Source organism: Agelaius phoeniceus, chromosome 11 (genome assembly GCF_051311805.1).
Source record: "Agelaius phoeniceus isolate bAgePho1 chromosome 11, bAgePho1.hap1, whole genome shotgun sequence".
NCBI lineage: Eukaryota > Metazoa > Chordata > Aves > Passeriformes > Icteridae > Agelaius > Agelaius phoeniceus.
In genome coordinates, this window is record NC_135275.1 from 15,751,028 (window position 1) to 15,776,173 (window position 25,146).

The window sequence follows — 25,146 nt, forward strand, 5'->3', positions numbered from 1 at the left end:
TTTATAGCTTAAAAAAGAAAAAAACTCAGCACTTCTCCTTCATCTCCCCCACATCCTGGCTGTTATGTTTTTTCTTGCCATATTTTCAGTCAGTTTCTGAAAATGCAGAATTGAAGAAGGTCATTGGGGAGGGAATAAGAAACTGAAGCAGGGAAGAGCTCAAATCAGTGAAGGTACAAGGAAATGAAAAGAGGTCCTTGTAACACAGCACACGTGATATGTATGTAGTAGCCTTGCTTCCACAAAGTCAGAGAGATGAACAGGTATTGCCCATTTAGAGATCCAAACTTTTCAAAAAGATTGCTTGTTAAATTTTTACTTGGTGAAAAATGAAGTCTGAAAAAGCTGGTGTGGTGATCCTTTGAGGACATTCTAGAATAATTGTAATAATGCATTAAAATGTCACTAGGGGAAATGATTAATTGGAATTGCCTTCATTTTTCTCCTCCATTTGCTCGCATTCCTGTCCTTAGTTCCTCATATAAAAAATAAAAATAGTAACATCCAGTGCTAGCCCTATATATGAAGTCTTTTCTTACTGCACAGTGACATACATGAAGCCTTGCTACTGACACATGGAGTTGCATGTCTCCTACTCCAGTTGCTTTATTCATGTTTTGGCTTTCAGCATAAAAGCTAAAACACTGAAAACCACTGTAAAATTCTGGTCATGGCAATGACATTTATCATTCTTTAACAAAAAAATGTGGTGGGTTGTTTGCTGGCTGTATTGGTTTGTTCTTTCCACAGCAGAGAACCTGATTTTCAGTTCTTTTTCTTTCTTGTGCTCATTTCACAAGGACTAAGCCAAGCCAGCACACTGTGCAAAGCAAAGATCAGTGGTAGAGGTGACTTTTGTTCTCAAGGCTCTAAAACACGAGCAAAGTGGGAGTAAATGGCAGACAGATGTAACAGGAGCAAGAGAAACTGGGAGCAGGAAGTTTATTTTCCTGAACTCTTGCCTGTGCCTGGTGGTTCACTCCTCCAAATGATGAGCTTTAAAATAGGCTGCTGGGCCAGCATCCGAAACTTGACCTTGTGTGGGTGCACTTTCCCTCTGTGTGTTTTCCTACATAAATACTATGTGGTTTTCAGGATGGGAATCTCATCCAGTATTTTTTTTAAAGTGTTTTTTTATGTCATCAAAAGAACTCAAGGAGAGGGAAAAAAGCAGCATCACAAATAAGTAAAATAAGTAATCTGATTGTTGCTTTAGGTATGTTTCTGCTCATTTTAGTTTGTTGTCATTCAGTTTGATTCACTGAACTGATTCAATTTTAATGGTTCACTTATGTATGCAACTACCTGGAAAAAAAGATTAAAAAATGCCCCTAAAGCAAATCTTACTGAAATTCTGGTCAAAAAAGGATCATAAATAAGCAGAAGTAAGAGCAAAATCTAAAACAATATGCCACACATCAAGTAAAAGGAAAGTACAATATGTGAAGTGCAGAAAATAAGCATGAGCTACAAAATAGAAGTTAAAAAATAGTACCTAAGGTAAAAAAATCAAATTCAATATGTTTTACAATTACACAGGAGAATGAGTTTCTTCAACCTTTAGATTCTTTCTTTATTCAGTTAATTTAAAGACAACAAGGCTGGAAGGGTATCTCTTCCAAGGCACCAGCAGTTTCATAGAGCCCTTGCTGAATGCTGGAAAATTTAGCAAGGAAGAAAATTGCATATACTAAGAATATAACATGATGAATATGTTGTGTCACATACATACCATCTGTGAGTTATTCTGATAGACAGAACAGCTTGTCTGCCAAACCCTAAAGCATGGCTTTGATTATTGCATACATTGTAAAATAATAATCTTGGGGACTTTGGGTGAATGGAATTATGACCTTGAGTTTGTACTGTAAAGGTCATGCCATTGAGGTCTGTAAGGGTAACTCTCTACTGCTGTAATTAGGTCTTTTGCTAATGGGTGCTGTAGAGCAGAATTTTCACAAATGAGGCTGCCAGCAGTTACCAAGGAGAGCAGAAAAACTTCAGGACATAACTCCTAGGGAACAGGGACGGTGGGGTGTTTTTTCCTGCAGTGGTTGTAAAAGAAGATGTGTTGTATCCAGCTCTTGATTCTGAGAGACAGTAATGCAAAGGGGAGTTTTGAACTCTCAGGGGTTGCAGCCACTCAAGGAGAGGTGGCCTGTGCACAGTACTTTGTTATTTACCTGCACAGCTCTGTAAATCCTCTCTTTTTGTGCTGGTCACAGTGCTCCCCACTTCTTGGCCCCATTGCAGGCGCTGACACGGTGGGAGAATGATCCACAACTCACAGATTTGGTCCTTGCTATTCAGTTCTTTACTACTGTTGAAAGTTAATTTCATATGCTATCATTTACTTAAAGTTGTTAAATGGTAGCCTGAGTTTTAAAAAACCCTCATTTTTGTGCAATAACATGATTCAGCTGCGATGGCTGCTGCAGTAAATGTCTTATAAAAGAGGTCCCTTCCTGAGCTATAGTGCCCATAAATATTAGCTTTATTTTTATAAGTAGTTGCTTTTTCAGCAGCAAAGTAGCTGTAACCATAAAAATGCTTAATAAGAAATGCTTTCTCAGTCGCTGTTTATATGTTTAAACATTTAAAAGAACCATTTTGTATTTCCTGAATAGCCTTCAATATTAAATGTAAGTTCTATGCAATTGTTTTTCTGTAGTTTGGGGATTTTCTGCCAAACTACTCTGAGCATAAGGCTTCCTATTTTTTCCCCTTTTCTTTTTTCTTGTATTTTGAAACTGTTGAGCTTCTCTGAATGTTAAAGATCTAGATTTTGAGAATGAAAAAACTTAAAGGAGACTTAAATGCACATCCTCTCTGAGCAATCTGTTCTAACACAGACATCACCAAGTGAAATCGAGGCCATTTCAAAACATTTACTCACTGTTCCTAATTGGTACCTGTTCTGAGTCACCCTGACTCGCTGTTGTGCTTTGAAAATCACATTTTTTTCCTGTCATTCTCCCTTTCCCACGTTGCATGAAAATAATAGAGAAAACCAGTTCAGTCTGCTAATTATATGGAGTGACATATGAAAGGTTCAGGTGTTTTAGGTGCTTTTCTCCAGCAAGAGGAAACAACAAAAATCCTGGCGTGTCAAATCCCTCTTTCCTTTCTTAGTTGTTCCATGGGTGGAAAATCTCAGCACCTTTCTGATGCTCTTTGATAGGTATAAAAAGCTGCAAGCCTTGCTCGTGCCTCTCTGGAAGCAGAGCAGAATCCTGTTAAATGATTTGTGACTCATCCACTAGCACTTCTCCATATTTAAGAGCTACCCAAGCCAGGAGAAACCTTTTAAGTGTAGCAGACTTCAGTGAGTAAAAGCAGCCTTGGTAAACTCTGTCATTTGAGTCCAGTCCCAGGGTGTCTTGGGCTTTCCTGGAAAAAAAAGGAAATGCTCTGACTGAATCCTCTGAACAATTATATCCCACCCTGTTCTGTGAGAACCTCTGTAAGCTTTTGCAGAGAGAGAAGGAAATTACTCCTAAAAGTTTCATTCTGTGTGTTGGAATTGTTTATTTTGGAGCCTGCATTGAAAGGGAATAAAAATGGTCAACAGCTAGGAACTTATCACTTGATAACCAGAAGGCATAGTGAAACTGCAAAACTCATTTCCATTGTCTGTTTGATTTGATCCTATAAAAATCGTGACAATGAACATAAGCAAGCATAATATATTCTTTCATTATGCTTCTATATTTATTTTGTGTAATAGGCAGAAAAATAAGCATGTCACTAGCAGTTGCCCTTTTTGAGAATATTGTTGTTGATTGAAACATTTTGAACAACATTTTGAATCAACATTATTGTTGACTGAAACCTTTTAAAAGCTGTGTATAGATAGTGAATTTTCACTTCAGAGGCTTCTGTTTTTACATATTCGTGTTTTAAATCTACATTATTTTCATCGAAGGTTGTGATATTTTCTGAATAATACCACTGAAAACCAACTTTTCTGGGTTTCCTTCAGGCACCCAGGGAAAGTCAGTAGCTGTGCTGAACAAGAGATGTGATTAGAAAAAAATAATTTGTGCTGTGCTATTAGGTTTCATTTGCACAACACCCAAAAGACCAGCACATAAAAGCTGTGGTTGCTTACATTTTCCATGGTGAATTTTATAGGATCACATCAAATAGCATGAGTGTAGGTTTTGTGGTTTCATGGATTCTATATTCTTCCCCTGATTTCTGTGCAGGGTGCAGTAATTGCCATAAATTCTGCAGAGAATTTGTGATCAGCTGTAACAAGGGGACCCACCTTGAGTGTGTTTGCCAGCAGTAAGTGTTGGTAGCAAGTCCTTAGGGGAGAACTTGTTCCTGGGCAGGAGAACAACTCTTAAAATAAATAAGCAGAATAAAAAAGTGCAGAAAAGGAACATTAGGGTCATATGGCATAAACCAGTATGAAATATGCTACAGCTGTACCTCTCCAAATATCTTTTAGATGCTGCCTTGGCCACAGTATGGTGTAAATGAAAATAGTGGAGAAGGTTTTACATATTCCAGTTGCTTCATCATGGGAACTGTGAATTTCCACAGATCCAGTTAAAGTTAGATCTGGTTATAGCGGACACCAGTTCTGTGGAAGACCATGTGTTAGGAGAAAATGTTCCAGTCCAGAGTCAAAAATCTTTCTGAAACTATGTCTTAAAATATGCACTAATCTCCAGAATAGCAGATGCTCTACACTCCAGATGCAATGTATGGGAAGAAGTCTGCATTTTTTTTGGTTGCTGCTAAAATAATGTGTATTGCATTTCAGATTGGAGACACTTTGCAGTTCAGGAAGAAGTTCCCCAGATGGAAGGATGTGAATTATTTATGCAATGTTTATCTCAGGGTTTACTTCCCATCACAACCAATTAAGGCTATTTCATTGCATTAAAACTAACGTTTTCACATTGGGGAAATCATTTATCTAAGGAAAGCTTATATATAGTATCCACTACTTAAAAGCTTGAAAGCTTCCATCAATCATATAGTCTCAAATTCATTTAAAAATGTACAAGATGGGAAAGTAAAGATATTTTCCTAGGTTAGGTCTTGCCAAAATGAATTATAATTAATTGAAATTTAAGAAGATATTATATTCATGTTTTTCTTCCGACTCAGTAGGAAGCAATGGCATTCAGTAGTCCCCTATCACCTCAATGTAGCAGTCACTGGACAAGTATCAGCCCATTTTAATCTATATACCTAGAGCAGAGAAGAAGCCTTTGCTCCCACACAATTATCTTAGGATTTTACTTGAATAAGCAAAGATTGAGATCAAGCCTTACAGAAACAGAATATATTATGAAATAAAATTGTCTGCTTGGTCTGTAACCCTGCATTTAAAGTGGCTGTATTTGTGTGGCAGTGAAGAATTTGCTGTAATTCTTGTCTTTGTTCCTGTCCTGCTGCCAGAGTCCGTGTGAGACTTGGGCAAAGTGTACCAATAGATAACTGTGATAGCCAAGGCATTAAACTGAAAGGTCAGCTTATTATTAATTTTAGAACTGTTTTCCAGTTGAGGTACAGCCAGGACTCACCAAGGTTTCTGCAGATCAGATAAGAAGGGCTTGTGTATAGACCTGCTCCAAATGAATAAAATCAGTCCTGGGGAAGGGAGAAAGAGAGGCCATTGCTGTCACTTGACAACTTCATTTCAGTCCTTGCCCCCAATAATTAGAACTCCTAGGAAAGCCAAATTGTGGAATCTGGGGAGTTAAGGTCTGGTCAAACAAATCACTGCTTTTTTAAAAGCCTAGACAGACCAGGAGGCCAATCTGTGAAATATGCTAGGAAAATACAGACAAAAATAACCAAAATATCAGGCACAGAGCTTTATCTGCGTGTGTGATGAGTTGAAAATTACAGAAAATGCTGTGGCTAACTTTCTTGGTGGCTCTTTTTGAGGTGTGGATCAACCGTATCACAGAAGGAATGTTAAAATAGTGTTTTGTTTTTTTTTTTTTTTTCTTCAGGCAGGTGATATTCCTGCATAATCTCCATCTTCTCTGGGGACAGGCATTAACAAAGGTCTTTGGAAGTCATTCCAGGCTAGTTTGTGAACAGCTAAAATTTCTTAGAGTTTTGTAAGTAGACTGTAGTGCTCTGACAATCAGTTAGTGCAATTTTATACATTTTAGGGAAAATAAACTTTGGTTTTCACAGCATCCTGCTGAAAACAAATCCAATGCTTCCCCAAGCTTGTGGGCATACATGTGTGCTTATTTATGTGGAAGCCCTGAATCTTTTAAAAACATTTACATGTACTATTTCTTGGTGAGATGTGATAAAGGGCATCTAAAAATGGGGGAAATTTCTTTATATCATGGATTTAGTAAAATGCCTGACATTATTGCCATGGAGGCAAGTTCATCCTTATTGATGCCTTGCTGCTGTTAACATGGAAAAGAGCAAGATAATAGTGATTACAAACTCAGATCTGAATGTGGCTGTAATCAGGTTGTGATGTGGAAGGAAGGAGGAGGAAATCTCCCCAAGTTGGCTCCAGTATTTTATGTTATGCTATACATTGGGTCTTTGTACCACCTTCCCCCAGAAATGTTTGCATGCTTAGATAGGCCAGAGACAATCCAAGGAACTCTTGCCTCTTTGTTAAGGTTCTTTGAGCTCCAAATACTGTGCAGAAGGCCTGTGGTTTGCTGGCTTCTGTGCTTGTAGCATCTTTCAACCAGGCTTCATGTTTGCCAGGCTGGATCCTGTGCAAGCACCAAGCAAGGAGGCTGCTCCAGGTCTGGGCATTGTACACATGGGTGGCTTCAAAGTGAGCCTCCTGCAGCAAGGGCTCCCTCTCACTGACCTTTGATTTGATTTGATTCTCAGCATCCCACTTCTGAGATTCTTCCCTGCCTAGCACAGGACTGTTTCAGCTTGTTTTGTCTGTGTGAGTAGGTAAAAAAGGAGTATCTACCTGATACAATTTAGAGTATGTACCTAAACTTACTGATTGGGCTGTGTTGCTCTGCTTGTAACTCATCTGGCACTTGTCAGGTTGCATTGGTCAAATGCTTTACATTCTGAAAAGGTAATTTAATAGAGTATATGTATCCATGAATACTCCTGAATTTGTCTAGATGATTAAATTTGGTACCACATACTTATAGATATCCTGACTTTTTTGGTCTGGAGAACATTGGTGTTATGAGGTTTTGAACCTATACAGATGGCTTCCTGAGGAATGATGTGTAGATACAGAAATCCTGGATCTGAAACTTCACAGGGGGTCCTGAATTCAGAACAATAGTCACTATATTTATTAAGGACATGGGCTTCCTTCACATCCTCTCTCACTGAACTATCACTAACTGAAGTTAGCATCAAAGGAGGGCTTCATCTGTATAAACTCACAGCAGAATACACCAGAGCTCTGTCCCAGCAGGTCTGGATGCTTCTGGCATGTAAAATTCTGAAAATTATTTTATGCACTTATTAAATCTCAGTTTTGGGATGAGAAGACAGAGGAAGTTGCTGCTTCTGTTTCTTCTTTTCTACAAAAGGGTTTAGCAGAACAGGCACGTGGCTTTATTTAGTATTCAGCTCTGCTTCAATTGTCAGTGAGATACTAATGGAAATGTATCAGATACTGAACTCAGAGTGACATATATATATGTGTGTGTGTGTGTGTGTGTGTGTGTGTTAAAATGCTGTAGGTTATTGCACACATAAAGATATCTTGCTGTCCTTACTTTTGGAGATTTTTTTAATGTAAAGCTCCCAGTCATGGTTTAAAATTTGCCACTTCTGTATTAGTCTTTCTCTTTTTTTAATGGTAACTTTCTCTGTTGAGGAGGAAAGTACAATGGAAATTTTTGGCCAGCAAGTTTTCAAATCTTTCATCTTGTTGTCAGTCATCATTCAAAGTGGAATTAAGAAAAGGAGCATTTAATGATGCTCTGATAATAGATGATGAAACTACTTGATAGTTGGTGGCTACGAATTGGCTTTATTGCAGTAATTTTAACTTTTACTTTCTGTTTTAAGGAGATGTTTTATTGTTGATGGCTGGTTTTGAAACTATATCAAGATGTTATGCAATAGCATGAAGGTAAAAACAATCTGACATGGTTTGCTTTGGGGAGCTTATTATCTCTAAAGGCTTTGGAGCACCCCTGAGACATGAAACGATGTCAGGATGAGGAGACAATTATTTTTATGCATTTTTCTTCCATGTTTTTACTCTTGACCATGAAAAGACAACCTTTTCTATGGAGCAGCATGCTGAATCACTCTACTCATAGCCCTCTGGTGACCAGAGAATGCAAATTTCTTTCCTCAGACTCTTTTATTAGTGGTAAGTAATATGCAAGTGGGAGGAGTTTTAGGAAAAGCATCTTAAGGGATCATTAATAAAGGCCAACGTCTTATTTGAACAAGAGGTCTGCATTTGCCTGATATTCTAGAGCTTTGTGTGTTATATAAAAGCAGGTTTGTCTGAAAACTCTCTCTGTAGTCATGCCTTGATTCACTGAAGTTTGGACTGAATACTCTTTCTATTCTCTACTTTTTGCTCAGCAATTCTTCCCTGGAATGGCAGAGGGATGTTCTGGGGGGACAGACAATTGTTCCTTGCCAGCCTATCTGTAAGAATTTTGACATTCTCAGGAGTTCCCACTCAGCTATCCCATCCAGTTATTCTTCCTCTGATATGTTTTGCTAAGACAGCTTTCCTTGTGAGTCTTGAGTGCTAATTTTGCTCATAAGGAGTCTTTGCTGATGTCTAGAACAAATTTGCATACCCTGTTTTATTAGAGCAAACAGGGGGCTACCTCCTAATTTTCTAGGGAATTCTCTTTGAAGACCAACTAACAGGTGAGAAAAAATGTCCTATTCCTCATCCACATGAAAACTAAAATGGAGTGTCAGATATTTATCACCATCTTTTTTTATGTTTCTGAGAGGTTTAATAGTGCCCAGAATAATAGCTACGTGCTGCTTAAACTGAGGCATTATTTAGCAATTGGTGCTGTCTCAAGAGGATAATTACTCAGAAGTATCTATTTGAAAATTCATCTACTGCTAGTTGTATAAATGTCTACAGTGCCTGAAGTATTTAAATACTGAGAGGCTTTATGATTAAAGTTAGCATACTACAATATTAAACAGAGTGGTGGATTTCTATTAATATTATGTGTGCTTAGATTGAAATGCTGGTATTCTCTCAGTGACTCAGGGGAATCTGCACCTACTGATAGCATTCCCACTGAGCTATCAGAAAGAAAGAGGGTACATTGTGTGACCTATAACATCCCCAGGTGCAGAAATGAGTGCTCTCAAGTTGAAAAAGGCCCAGGTTATCTGTGTGCAGATTGCTGAGTTTGGAGGGGATGTGACAGCCCCTGAAGTGTCTGCTCCCCATGCTGGGCATGATGATGAAGTGCTTTGTGAAGGAGGACAGGGAGTGTCTTCAGTATTTGATCCATACTTGTGAAACTAATGGGGTCTCTCTTTAGCTTTGCTACTTAACTGCAAAGGCACTTGAATGTGTGTCTTTGAATAGTTGATACCCCAAGTGAGCAGTTGGGTTTTGATCATATTGGTCAATGCACTCTAAAATTATTATAAAGGTCTGACACCATCATATGCAGACACACACACAAAGCAGGATCATAGAAATCTCATTTTCTAGTTTAACTGGGTTAGAAGACTCTGACTTTGCACAGAGAGTAATGAACATTAAATTAGTTATTGCCACTCAAGGAAGTGTTCCTGGAGTCTTTACAGAGAGCTGTCTGAACATGTGAGCTCAGTGCTCAGCAGCAGCAAAAAGGCAAAGAGTAAGATTCAAAAATATTAGGAAATTAGTGCATGGAAAAATCTTTACTCTGTGGTACATATGAATTGAGTGGTTCTGCCTGCCCATCCTAAAAAATGCTGGGTATGTCCAAAAAAATAGGAGGCCTTTGGTGACAAGAAAAAAAGATAAATAGTTGTTGTGACATCTTGGCTTGGAAAAGGTGACTCTGGGTACATGATTACACAGGGCTGTGAAATTTCAACAAAGTTAAATAAATGTTATTTGCTATGCTTCCCAGTGTAGCTAAGGTTCTGAGTCCAGAGAGACAGAAGGTGCTCAGAGGAACCCTTTTCCAGCAGTGTATCCAAGTGCATGAATTGTGGAGCCCCTTGGGAAATGAGTTTCTAGCAGTCAGCAGTAAATACAGGTTGGAAAGAAGATTTAACAGAGCTCTGGGCACACCAGTCAGGGATGGTCCTTGTGCAGCTTCCAGGTCACAGAGGCCTCTGAGGCTTGCTGGAAGCTTCAGGAGAATAGCTAAGGGAGCAGTTGCTCTTTGTCCATGCCTTGATTTACTTTCTGTTAGTGCCTGAGACATGATACAGGGCCTGATGCATCTGTAGCTGTAATCAAGTGTTTTGGGAGGGCTCTCCAGAGCTGTACTGCTGCAGCCTGGAGTATTAGACAATATCCATGGCCACACTGCTCTGCACAAGATCTGCGTGGAGCATTCTTAAGAAACTCAGCAGAAAGAGGGCACCTTGAAATCATCTAAAATCCATCAAAATACCTTCCAAGCTGGATATGGAGCTGGAAATTAGCAGATCAGGCTGGTGTTTTGTAAAAGATTGGTGCACACAATTGATAGATACGCTGGTGCCACCCGTAGCCCTTGGCTGGCAGGCTGTGTGATGGGAGATCTTGGGAGTGAAAGGGCCAGATGATAATGGTAAAGGGAAGGAGATGAACTGAAATACTTGAATTTTACAATCTCCTGGGATGTCAGGAGCCTATAATGCCAACCCAGCAACCACTGGGTGTTCAAGGAAGCCAGTCATGATCCTGAATGTGTTTTGAACTGCTCAGAGTAGCAGCGCTGCCAGAAGCTACCAGAGCTGCCACTGATTTCAGCAAAGTCTTAACAGCCCTTTGGTGTGAGAGATAGGGATGCTGTCTTTTCTTTCTTTCTCCCTTTCTTTCCCCCATCTCTGTTGTTCTCCTTCCTATCTCTTTCCTCCGTCTGTTCAACACAAGCCTGGCACAGGGAGCCCAGGCACACTCGCTTTCACAGCGCTGCTGTGATCCCGTGCCTGGCAAGGCAGGGAAGAGCTGTGTCCTGTGCCACCTGGCAGGAGTTACCAGGTGTTGAAGTGGCTGATAACAGCCATTTTCATTGCCTGCTTTCCACAGTAATGAAGTTGCAAGTATCAGTCGCAGAAGCTGAGTTATCTGGCTGTGCACTTCTTTTCTTTTTGCTGTTACATGTATTTTCCTGCAGAAATTAGAAATGGACTCCAGACCTAGATGTAGCCTGTCTCATCTGTTTTTCTGAAGGAGAATGTTTTTCACCACATTTAATACCATCCATAGATTGTTTTTGTAAGAAAAACCCATTTGCTTACAGAGGTGGGGATAAGGCATAGATGACTCTAGAAGACTCAGTTGTTTATATTTGAAATTCTTGATTTTTTTTGTACTGTTCTCAACTTTTCTCCTGTATCTTCAATTAGAAGTTATAAAGATGTTTAAATCATTAGTGTTGCCATGGAGCTGAGCAGCCTGGGTCTGTGCTCTGAACTCAAACCAAGTTTGACTGCTCAGCCTTACAGACAGGGTCATGTTAACACCTTAACCTACGATTCTTCATACTCTGTTTTACTGACACAAGTGAGCCAAGATGTTGGATGCTTTTTCCCCAGGAGTCACAGGCCCTGCTGCTGGAGGGCAGGCTGAGGCTCTGGGTCACTGGTGAATACTGGTATCTGAACAAGGTAGCTCAACTCTCTCAAGATCAAGCAGGTGACATTACAGCTGTTGGATTCAGGTCACATTCACCACCTTTTCTCTACAGCTAGAGAGGAGATGCATGCATTGGTTAAGTGAATGTGGAGATTATTGAGTAAACACAGGCTTTCTTATGTAGGGCTCTAATTACAAACCTGCAATATTTCTGTCATAAATTGACCTAGCAGACTTCTCTTAGTGAAGTGTTAGCATTAGCTGCTGACAGCCTTTGGAGAGTGTGTGTGTTTGACAGGGGATGCTGTGGAAGGAAACTAGAATGTTGGATTAAAGAATGAAGCTAGCCAAGGTGGAGGAGGAAAGCTGAGCAAAAACTGAAGGAGGACATGAACCCTCTTTCTTTCAGGGACAGCAGACCCTTGCAGCAATCACTGTGCTCCTGAGGCCTTGACATGAGAGTCAGGAGGTGGTCCCTGGACCTAGTTTAGGAGAAGAAATACTGCAGAGGGAGTGTGACCTTTGGAATCTGCTGGGGCAGGATGTTTTGTGCATCTGGTGAGGTTCTTTTCCTGAAATGCCCCCAGTAACAAACACACATAGTAGCGATGTTCGCTTGCTGAGCGAGGAAATTGTTATTTTCCTTACAACTGACCATTTTTGAATAATTCTCTGGCTATGCACTCTTAGGTGACTGATTATGATCAAGTCTGTATGGTTAGAGCACATTTGCACCATTTCTTGTTACTGTGTATTGTTGACTTTAAAATTCTCTTTGAGATACCTTTCTGGGTTTAATCTCTTTTCAATATTTGAGTGCAGCATACGCTCACCTTTTTCTAAACCTTCACTACAATATAGGAAAGTTTAAAATTTAAATTAGAGTTTTAACTTTAATTCTGTTTCTTGAGCCGTGATGCATGTTTAATAGATGGTGGTACATTTGAAAGATCTGTTTGGCAAAATCTTGCTTACCAATATTGAGATTTATGCAAATAGTTTTATCTCAGATTTGTGACTCATCATACATCTTGTTATAAAAAGGTTAAATAAAAGAAATACAACTTTTACAGAACATAGGCTATAAACAGACTCTTGAATGAAACAGTGATTTCTAGGTTAATATTTGAATTTTTAACTTCAGTGCCACATTTTTAATATATTTCAGGTCCCTTGATCCAAAGCTTACTTTATATTCTGAAGGCGTGCAATTGCTGTAATCTCAAGAGAAGATAAGCATGACATCTGGTTCACACCTGTGGTTTTAGGGATAAGAGCATAGCTGCTTTATGTATTATTCAGGGCACTCTGTTGAAACTGCAAGGAATTTGACTCTTTGAGGCCCTTTGTCAAAAGGTTTTTGTGCTTGTCTAAAGTAAACATGAAATATAGAAGTCTTCTCTCAGTAGGTATTGAGTAGACTATTTATTCCAACCTGCCTGCTGCCAGGAGGGAAATCAGTTATGCAGGTTAATTATCAGATTTATGATAAAGACTTTACTGGTGCAACTCCCATATTTCAAAAGTTCCACTGAGGCATTTTGTGCTGTGACAGAACAGCACCAGGAGAGGTGAATGCACCAGTAGCAGATACTGGTGTGGATTTGTGTGGCAGCTGGTACCTGCCCAACCTCTGGGCAGCTTGGGGCAGCTCTCCCTGCTGTGTGATGGGAGAGGCTGCACCAGTTTGGAGTGTTCCCAGTTCCCATTTGTGTTTGCTGGTGCAATCCAAATATCTGCTGCTGGTGGTGAGAGGAGTGGCATGAGCAAGAATTAAGTTGGTTGGGCGCCTTTACAGCCAGAGACACCAAGAGAGTGTCTTCTGTGGAGAGAAGGCAGCAGCTGTCACACTGAGAACCAGAACTTCTCTGGTGCCCATTACACAGGTGAATTGTGTGAGTGTGAGATGCTGAGGCAGAGGAGATGCTTTCAGAAATACACAGGTGTGACCCACACTGGAAATGTGACTCTTGGACATGCAAGTCGTTCCTATGATCAAAATACAGTCGAGGGAAGGGATGAAACTGGCTCAAAGCCTGGCTGAGCAGGGACACAACTGGGCATGCCTCCCACCAGGAATGTGTTCTGAAAGCTCTACCAAACCAAAGCCTGTGAAATTTGGACTCAAATGCCAATCTGATGGCACTGTTGTGTTCTTTGGGACTCCAAAGAAGTTCAGTGTTCTTTTTATTTCAACATCAATGGACCTGTAAGAAATTGGAAGTGTTAAAGCTGAGAGGTTGTTTTAGTCACTTTATATAAGGCGAAGCCACAAGTGAGCAGCAAATCAGAGGCACCAGGGGAGTCTCAACATGTTGTCTGCAGACAGGTAGAGCAAGGGAGGGGGTGAGAATCAGAGCTGTGTTTCTGTTTCATAGGCATGGAAGAATAACTTTGACATTTAGCAAAGGACCATTACAGAATGTGTTTGCAAATGGGTTTGCAGCTGTGACAGTGGACAAGGGTTTATCTTTAAAAGGCTACACAATTTCCAGCACTTTACTTTTCTGTCAGTTTTGCTGCTTGCCTGAGTATTTTGCTTCTTGCTGTGCTGAAGTTTAGTTCTTTTTGATTTGTTAGTGTAAATCCAGAATCATGTCCTTAACACACTGGTGCCATTAAGATGGCACTTAGCTACTCTGTGTGTGTGTGTGTCTGTCACTTAAGAAAAGTTCACAAGTTTCTTAACACTGCACTCCAGATGTGTGCAGACTTCACTTTCTGCTTGGTAAAAGAGTAAGAGGGTAAGGGTAAAGAAACCTAGAAAATTAGAGACAGAGTACAGTGATATTACATGTAATGGAGAATTTGGGTAGGCAGCCCATGGTGGGGAAGGATTTCAATTTGAGGTATTTTCAGGAGATCCTGAGTTTTAGAAAGGATATAGTGTACTCACTCCTTGCATATTATACCCTTTTGAGAATCTTGAAGTAAAACACCCACATTAAGCAGCTGCATTGGAAAAATCCCTCATGTTCCAATGGGACAGCTGTGACAGAACCAGTGCTGTCCCTGCAGCACAGGCTGTCACACATCCCTCCAGTAATCTGCAAGTAGCTACTGAGAACAGTGCTGAGCACTCTGTTTGCTCTGCCTTTGGCATTATGATGAGGGCCTAGATAGAGGTGTATTCTGCAAAATATGAGAAAACCCATTATTATTTTTACCCTCCAAGTAAGCTCTTGTCCTGGCCTGGTTCTGCTCTAACTGTCCATCTACTTCACAGTTGATAAATAAAAATAACTCTGCCAGTGTACAGCCTGGAGGATTTCACATCCCCTCAGAGATAGGAATGGCCTTTCGCCCAGCAAAATGCTGCTGAAAACGTGCCCCATCTGCTGCATAGCTTTGAATCCAGAGTGAAACTATAAATACCTCAGAATTTGTTCTGAGGCATTTGGAAGTTCATTAAACCTCTTGGAAGACCTTGCCTTCTCCCACTGAAAAAAAAAAAAAAAAAAAAGAAAGAAAAAAACCCCATCATCAAGAGAAAAGACCACACACAGAGGACATGTTGAATTCCACAGTGCAAAAAGAGGAATTTGTGCTAAGACATGAGCTCTCAGAGGAATGAATACTTCTGCTAGTGCATCTTTAAAGTGAATGGGATGTGAAATTGTGTTAATCACAGATGCTAGGAAAAGTAGCCTTTTGTGGGGTTTATTCTTCAAGTGCAGCTCCTTTGTTTTTCCTGAAGAGCGCTGGAGTATTTTTGGAAGGAAATCCCAGTTCTCTCCATTCTGGCAGCACTTCTTGGTGTTTAAGAAAGTAAATGGATTCCTGAAAGATGATCTGAAGTATGGGCTATGGGCAGTTTGGGTATTTTGAAGTTTAAAACTCTTCAGTAGTCATGTTTTTTCTTTTAGGGAGGCCATGGGAAGCAGATGAAGAAGATATCTAAAGCAGCCACTTTTGGGTGGAGTTCAGAGCTATTCTATTCATACAGTTAGTCCATCCAGCTTGTTTTTGGTTCTGTGTCATTTGGTGCTTAGCCACTTTCCAAATTGCCTGTTTCAGATTTTCAGCCATGACAGCACTAAGTATTGCCTGTAATTTTTCCATTTGTGCAGTTTTAGGAAGCCACATTTGCCTCAGTGTTGTGTGTTCCTGCTGTCTTACTTGGAATATGCCACCATTAGACAAAGCCACTGTGAGTGAGATTCAGAGCTACTCAATAAATACATAAAAAAGTCTCTGATAGGGGAGGTAAAGACCAGTGAAGGACACCAGGAGCCTCCCAGAGCCTGGGAAGATGCCCCTGGGTGTGTGGGTGCATCAGTTGTGTGGACTGAATTTCTGCTTGTAAAAGGGATGTGACCCACATGGCATAGAATGGTTTGGGTTGGAAGGATCCTAAAAGATCACCTGATACCAACTCCCTGCCATGTGCAGGGACACCTTCCACTAGATCAGGTTATCCAGATCTGTCCAGGCTGGCCTTGAACACCTCAGGGATAGAGCACAAACAACTTCTCATGACACCTTCTCCTGCCTGTTATGAGCTGGTTGAAGTTGGTAGCAGTATTAGGGAGGCAATAGACTCTCTCCTTGAGGTACCTGTGTGACTCTTCCTTATTGAAATATCAAGCAAATGAACAGCAACTTCAAAGTGTTTTCCTCCAACAATACTCCATGTGGCACTTAATTTCACATGGTTTTCAGTTGTGTGTCATTCTTCCCAATAATTTCAAAATTTTCAAACTTTTTTATAAAACTTCTGCTTAAAGAAGGGATAGGCAATGACCACATGAGGAACCAAGGCCCAGAAAAGGGCAGTGATCAATGCAAGATAGCAGATACTCTCTAGTAGCCTTTGTAGTCCAAGGGCTAATAAGTTGCCACTTCTCAAGTTACCAAAAGACTTGATATTTAAGAAATATTCCTACTTTTACACAAAAAAAACCCAAAAAACCAAACCAGAATACTGAACTTTTCCTCTCTCCTTGCTTTCATGAGCTTCTTAATCTTTTCAAGAAGGAAAGAGCTTTGCATTTTTTAAGTTTTTCTTCCAGGCATGAAGGCAAGAGCCACAGTGATTTTAAAATTGCAGTGAAGGTTCTCCTGGAATCACATCACTCCAGTTCCTTGGACTTGAAGTGAAATACCATTTGTCAGGAATCCTCTGATGGAAGGGTAGAAATGAGCAATAGTGTGTGGGGGAATCTTTTAGCCTTTTTTTATTTTTACCTCCTCTCCTTGGATCTCTTCCATCCCTTGGACATGTGGTTCACATCCCTTTCACAAGCTGACTGAGCACCCTATTGCACCAGTTACCACCCACATTTCCAGAAAAAGAGCCTCCTAAATTTGTGTGTCTAACAAGATGCTGTGATATATCTGGATACACAGGTATAATTACCACAGGATGAAGACATTTTGAGCATTTTTAGGAGATGAGAAAGAAAGGTTCAAAAAAGCCTCCTGCTCGTTATGCTTCAGTTCTTGCTTATGTCTCAGTATTAAAGTGTTAATGTTATAATCTCCTGTGTTTGGAAGGAGGTCAAATATGAAACAACACTTGTAACACAGAGGAAGGAGGATCAGAAACAAGAGACATTGCACTGGGAGGTAATAACCACAGCTTTATAATTCAAGGGTCTTGTGCATTGTGAAAGAGAAGACTTACTGCTGATTTTTTTTGTTGGTTTTGAATGATTTATAGCATTTCACTTGTGGTGGAGTGTTGCAATCTATGTTGTCATGGAAATTCTATTGAATTTATAGTTCCATTTATCCAAAACGATTTTCCAGACTTCATTTCATGGTGAATCATATGGCTGTTACTCGGAGTACAAAGCAATTGCAAAAAAGTTTCACGTTATGGAAAGCATAAACACTGACACCGTTATTTTCATATTAGGGTAATACAAATGAGTGCAACATGCAGCTTCTTAGCATCAAATGGGCCTTCCTTGTGTAATGACTCACTGGGTGCCCACAAGATGGATTTTCGTGTTAGGGATGGGAGCAGGCCTGAGGGGTGTTTATTTCTGGCAGCAGAAATCAGGGAATTTTCTGTCTTGGCAAGGTTCTTCTCTCTTAACATTCAGGACTTAAGACACTGAGTGATGTAGCTGAGATCCAACAATGCATGGGAGCCCAGGGTGATCCCAGGAGCACTGGGTTTTCTCCCTGTTCGACTGAACTGTCACTGGACCACTCACAAGTTTAAATGCTGTGCAGACTTATGGGCAGAAGGTGCAACAATTACCACCCTTCAGGTTTAAAAAGACTCTTGAAATTGCTTTGTCTCAATTTATAGCATAGGTACACCTACTGCATTGTTTGGAGACAACAAAGCAAGAATTCATGCTTACTGTTAAAGAAGATGAAAGGGAAATTTACCATGCTTCTGAGGGATATGAACGTCTAAATTGAGTTAAATTCTGGTACTTCACTTGCATGATCTTGCTCTTCCTGTGTTTCAGCTCCTTTCATTTTTTTCAGCCTAGCATTGTATTCATTATCAAGTTGCAATTACATTGGGACAAAGTCCCTGTCTGACTCTTTGTTTTGCAATTTTACCCAGCACACTTTTAGGCACTGTAGAATACCAAGTTATGACATTCAAAATACATCTCTCTACCTGCCTAACTATAGTTAAAAATTCACTGATGAATAATAGACTAGGCAGGAAAAACATGCCATTATCTGCTCCTGTTCAACTTTATCTTTTCAAAAGAATGCAATATACTCTGTGTTATTACTTCAAGCTCTGGTAGGAGAACTGGAAAACATCACGATTCACTCTTCCCCTGCCTTTCCTAAGCAGATTTTGAATATGTTATAAATGATAAGTTTCATGGATTTTTTTAAAGAGAATATAATGAGAAATCAAACATTAGATTTTATTGCCCCAGTGTACATCTCACACTCCAGTAAACACACAGACTGCAGGACAGTTATTTTGAATTTTTAGTGCTGCAGTGAAGATTACATTATGTCTGTAGAAAATTTTTATTCTAGCCAAATGGATCACATCATCCAGTTCACTGGAAATCTATGCACATATTTAAAGTAAAAGTAAGTCACATGCAAGCTTTCAATTAAGAAAAATCATGTATGATTCATAATCTTAGCAGAGAATTAATTTTTGTGCAAAAGGTTTTAAATCCAGTTGTAAAAGTGTCTGAGAATAATTTATTCTTACAATGTAAGTAGCAAAGACACTAATTAAGAATTACTATATTCACTGTTTAACTCCATCATTTGAAGCAAACATTTCAAAATTTTTGTTTCACCACTCTGCAAAGAGTTGCAGTCTACCTGTGTTGCCTGGGTGTTGTGCTCTCCTGAAAATACTCTCAGTCTCCAAAGCAGTACATAATAATCCACATCACTGCTCCCTCTCTGTTCTGCTGCCTAATTCATAAAAAAATTGGCTGGTCTATAAAACCTTTTATTTTTTTATGCTTTTTTACCATGCTTTAAATTGCACTGTAGTCCTTGGATTGCTGGAAGGAAATGAGCAGAAAGATAATTCTGGTGATCCTTTCCCTTGCACCAGAATTCCTGATTCTATTGAATATTCTGTACTCCACATCTGTGACAGCACAATGAGCCTTTGTTCATTTTTTAATCTAAAGAGAAATCTGCTGTAGGAGGTTGCACAGGGTGATAGCAGCCCAATTTAAAAGTCTCAATTATTTATTTTTAAAATACTTGGCATCTGTCTATGGAAAATGTACTTGCTTGGTTCCCAGTCTCTTAGAATTGCTTTGAACTCACTCACATCTTCTGGGATCTATCAAATGCTCATTGTGGCTTTTCTCTCATAAGTGCTGAATGAGTTTGGCCATGACAGTCTGTATTGGATGTAAACTTTCTGTCTTTGTAGTGGGGTAATGACAGCAAAGAGATGTCATGCACGGGAATGGTGATTTCTGTCTGGATGCCTGTCATGCCAAGCAGAGAAACAGAGCCTTTTATTTGTGGATGGGTGGCAAGGGGAGGCCATTCACTGGAAGCAGGCTCAGCTCTTGCAAGCCAGTGACTTTTCATAATGAGGGTTTAGTCATTCAGAGGCAATTGCACTTAATAAAATCAGAACTGGTCTCTGGTGGGCAGTATTTCTCAGTAATACTCACATTTTGGACAGCCTGTCCTTACAACATCAGTGTGGTGGCAGCCCAGTTTGGCTGGCTGATGCCATCAAAATCTAAGCACAGACGTTTTGCCAGGTCTGGGTAACACCAGATTTCTGTAGAGGCTGAAAGAACACGGTTGAAGGAAGGTGTTCCTGCAGGGATGTCCTGAGGAGGAGGCAATTTCCTGCCCCTAGGGCATGGTGGAGGGGTAGGAGCTTGGAGGCAAAGGCTCTCCAGGCTGGAGAGTCACCCACATGTTGGATGTCCAGGGTGTATTCACTTGTCTGAGTGTTGTAGGCTGGGAAGAGACAGAGCTGGGAACTGTAAGGGTTGGCCAGTGGATCTTCCTGGACAGCAGAGACTGAAAACATGACGTGTTTTCTCAGGGTGACCGGTGATTATCTCCTGGGTTATGGCAGAGTGAGGGCTTTCTCCCTAATCCTCTGTTTTAAGGCACTTGTAACAGTCTGAAGATTTTGCCCTCAGTGATATTTTTTCAGGCTTAAATCTGTGCTGTACAGCAAATCTCTCTCAAGTTTGAAAACAATTCTTTTATAGCTTGAAGAGTGTCAAAGCATGAGGGTTTCCCATTAAAAGCAAGCTCTTGCCTTCTCCTTGCCTTGGTAAAGCTGCAGCAGTATTCGTGTTAGCTTTTTAGGATGGAGAGTGTCTTCCTGCAGGAAAAGTACCTTTGTTTCACTAGGGATGGTTTGTCTCAGCTTGGCTTTACCAAAATACTGAAAATTTCAAGTTGCTTGGACGCACATGGTTTTTATGATACCTCTTTACAAGGTAAATGCAATTGCACATCAGAGATTAAGGAAGGCCATGTAAGCCTTTCCCAGCCTTGTTAGTGGTAATGGGGCTGGATGTGAAAGCCTTGTTAAATCTCATCTGTTGTGCCATAGAGAACAGGACTCTGATGCCCTCCTGGCCCTGTGCCATGGGGAAGGCTCTGTGGAGCACAGTCAGCAGGGATGTGTGGAGCAGAGTTCTGACTGCACACAGGTACTGTCACACTACAAAGGGCATTTCAGGCTTTACTGTAGGATTCTCAGCCTTTAAATTTTGTAATTTTGTTGTGGAAACACATGCAAAAATGTGCAAAAATGCTGTTGTATGGGGCTGAAATCAGTCAGTGCCATAAATCAGGTTGGTTGTGTAAGCTTGGGTGATTCTCCATTCTGCATTTCACAAATAGCATATTATAATACGATCCAAATTTTCTTTAGCTTAAAAGCCTCTTTGTTGCATTCTGTGCTGCTGCTTTTTACATCCCAGGCAGAGACAGTAGAAGTCATTTATATGCAAAGTGCCCCATATATTGTATACACTAATTATATAATAAGGAATAATAATGAAAATTTTCTAGCATGTTTAGGCCACTTAAGTATGCGGTGAAATTAATTTTACAGTTAACTGTCTTATTCCCACTTTGTACATAAAGAACCTTATCCCACCCATAGAAAATATTAAATTAACTATCTACTGATAAATGCATTCAATATTATGTATATTATGAATAAAAGAACAAAAATACATTGGATACATTTGCATTTTATTGTAAATTGGGGAAAACTGATGAGGCTGTATTATGGAAGAGAACAATATGTGATCACATAATTAGAAAATTGCCATAATGCTAATGCTCAGTGGTGTCCAGGTGTGGTTTTATGAGCAGCCTGAACCATGAGGCTTTGAGGGTGTAACTTTACTGTCTTTTTACCATTGTTTTTGCAGGGTATGTGTGTGTAAATTATATAATAGCAACTCCTCAGACATTGTATTCCTAAAATGTTCCTTCTAGCTGTATGAGCACATAAGGAAGTTACTGCATGACAGATGACAATAATTTTTCATACAGGACAGTTCCCCTTGACGTGATGGATGCAGAGAGAGCAGCCACGCTCTCTGGAAAAACACCAGGGAGCAGTGGTAAAATGCTCCAATGTGTATGGTAATCAAGGCAGAGTGTGGTTCTTGATTAGGCTGTGAGATTAAACTGCTTAGACGAGGGATCTGAATGAAAAACTCTTTTACCAAAGCCCTTTGCACTGGTATGCAAGAGTGCATTGTAAAAATTAATTTCCTTAAAATGCCGTGAGCAAAATTGATCCAAAATGATTTTGGCATATGCTGAACTCACTCAGTGATGCTTTTCTTCATAAACTCCTGTGAGGAATATATTGTGAAATGTTTTATGTAAGGTATAGATAATTTTAGACTTTATTTTAAAGAGGAGCAAAATGTAGTTTGTGAGTGTTTTGCCAGGTTTGGTCTGTGCTGGCTAAACTGAAGTTTAAGCAATTTTTCCTGAAACAAACTGTTTCTAATTTCTACATCAATGAATGGCTGTACCTTGCTCTGCATTTGTTCAATGCACAAGTTGTCAGAATCTGGAGGCACTGCCACCTTTGTGAGATACTGTCAGCATCTGTGTGTGTGCTATGAGTATGCTGGGAATAGGAAGGCCATAGAAGGGGAAGAAAATTGCTTTCAAATTTTATGAATCTAGTGTGAGTGCCAATTTTTTTTCATTTCTTTGTGGGCTATTTAGAGTGTGGTCTTCCTTCTGCTGAAAAAAGTACCTCAGAGCATTCTACCTGTGAATGCTCTGACCTTCATGGTGGCCTTTTCCCTGTGTGGTGATGTTTTTTTAACTCTATAATACTGGCAAAGCACCTATCCACTACAGACAGTATATACAGTCAGAAGCCTGGGGATCAGTAAATGTGAGTAGGAATGTACCTGTGCAAGATAAAAGGGTATAATCTCTCTTGGCATATATAAAATATGGGGAAATAGTGCATTTGTGAGTATAGTAGGATGTGTCGTGCAGCACTATTTTGGAAAAACCCAAACAAGCAAATCATGGCTGATAGAAATGGACTAACACTAGGAGCTTCTTTTGGAATGGAGGGGTTGAACAACTACTGGAGAAGCAGCAGTGTGTTCAGAGAACTGGCTGAAGTGGGAGCTCAGCTACTGTGGGAAGTGGAACAAGAACCTCACTGGAAATTGAGAGCACGAGCACCCACAGGCCCTTACCCATGGCATGTGTGTAGTGGAGTGGGATTATTTATCAGCAGAAGGCATAGAGGTAGCTGTTCTTCATCCTCTTCTATTTGTGTAACTCTAGCACTTGCTAGTTTGGGGTAATCGTTGTTCTCACCTGCTCTTACTTGGGGTTTGTGTAATTATTCATATTTATTATTCATTAAAAAATTACATCAATATATCTGGTTTTTTCTCATGCTTTTTGCAGAGTACTAACGCTTTGGAAATAAAAGTCATGAAATTTAACTGAAGACAGGGAGAAGTGTGACCTTAACTGATAGACCTGAATAACAGAGGCTCATAAAAATGCATTGCTATGGAGACAGACTTTTATCTTACAAATTACTTTAGGAGTAAAGGAATAACTCTAAACATCGAAATCCTTTTCAAAATTCTCTATGGATTTTGAGATAAATATGTTTAGCACATTTAGCAGAGCAGGAGATGAGCCTTCAATGTGCAAAGAAATGAAGAGATGCTGGCACAAAGCACAAAGTTTAACATCTGAACAGGCTGGCCATACTGTTTACCTTTGGATTTGGTATTAAAATGCATTGCACCAACTCTGTTCCCTGCTTACTGTCCCAGCAGGGCAGTCATGCTATTAATCAAGATGCTGGTTAAACAATTGTTCAGCAGAATTCCTTTATCTCAGGTTCATAACACTGGGTTTACATACAATGTGAATGCATTACATCATGTGAAAGCTGTATGAATCTGTAACACTAATGTGATTCTGTTGTTGGTTTTAATTTTTGCAGATGCAGATTTACTTCTACAATCCTGATGACTTTGACAGTTTTGGAACAGCAGTTCTAGAAAACAGGGTGGTAGGAGCCATGGCCGTGTTTTTTCAAGTAAGTTAAAACAAAGACTATATCCATAAACCAAAGTGTTCACTGAGTACTATCTAATTCATTGAATTATTTCAAGCTTAATGGATGCATCTGTTTTCTTGTTCCCACCTGTCTAAGTGAAAGATATTTCATATTGTCTATGTGTGATTTAAAATGTAAATAAGTATATTTAAAAACATAATGAAAAATTTTGCCTGGATTGTTCTGACTTTATAGCTACTCTACAGATGCAGACTGGAGAACACATTTATCATGGAACTTCCTTTGCTGCTGAAGCACATTGCTGCAGTCCCTGGAATACTAACAAACCAACACCAACTGGTTTTGTTTAGGGAAAACTTAAAATTCAAATGTAGCTTGAGAGAAAATTAATCAATACGTTTCATCAATCTTATCTGTAGCAGCTTCTTCTAAATTGTCATAGTAGCAAGTTCTTGAACAGACCAGATTTCCAAATGAGTGAATTTATGCATCCACCTGTTTGAAATGCATCCTGCGAGATGCAGATCTGGGGCTGCTGGGTGAGCTCATTTGTGGTTCTGCATGCTCTGCGTGGGGCAGGGAGCACTGCTGGTGATGGGAGGGTCACCTGTGGCAGTGGCATTCACCAGTGTGAGCCCCTTGTCACCTCACATCAGAAACAGGGTCCTACCTTGAGGGTGAATGGAAGCCAGGGAGCTGGAGCCACTGCACACCACCAGGCTGTCACAGGCACAGAAGTAGCTAATGAAGATTTGAAATGTCTTGGGGTCTTGCTTTTCAGAAGAGAGGAAAGATGGGAGGGAAGAGCAAGGAAAATGCTGATCCTTTGTGAGGTTTCACACTAGTTTTTACTGAGGAAGAAAGTGATCTTGCTGTTATCTTTGTGAAGCCAGATAAAAAGGAATATGCAAGTACTCATATGTAAATACCTCCCTTTTTCTTATGATGTTAGAGTGACAAGCCTGACTCTGCTGCTCAAATTAAGTAAGGTTGTCTTTTTGCATGACACTGATTTTGATCAAATGCTTTGATAAGGAGGAAAGGACAGATCCTTGTATTGCATAAATTGCTGTAACTCTGCTGACATCAGGATAGTGGAAGGAGGCATGTTAAATTCATCACTGTTTGATTCTGAGCAGTTCTGTGGCATTTCATATTAGGGCAAAATTGGTGGGGCTGTGATAATTTACAGTGGCATGGCATCATGATGATGATTCCCCAGACTTCTTAATCTCAGTGTACTACAGGAAACTTTGGGCAGGTTGAATTTGGCCATACAAGACAGAAGTTGAGAAGCAGAGCAGCCAAAGGCTGGTTCATACCACAGTGAAGCATCGTGGGTTTGGTGTGTGTGCCGTGTCAGAAGGAGCGTGGGTTTGTGCCATGGTGTGCATCACGTGTTGTGGCATCATCTCTCTGGAATTTAACTCCTAAATTACCCTGATGGGCT

The 25,146-nt window shown here is 40.0% G+C and overlaps 1 protein-coding gene across 1 annotated transcript in view; it reads left to right on the top strand.

The window, feature by feature from the left end:
* The window catches only part of PTPRG (protein tyrosine phosphatase receptor type G), a 394,652-nt gene that overhangs the window by 235,622 nt on the left and 133,884 nt on the right, over positions 1 to 25,146 (top strand). The window contains exon 5 of the mRNA XM_077184351.1: positions 23,619 to 23,714. Within this exon, the coding sequence (XP_077040466.1) occupies positions 23,619 to 23,714 (96 nt within the window). The remainder of the gene's footprint in view (positions 1 to 23,618; positions 23,715 to 25,146) is intronic.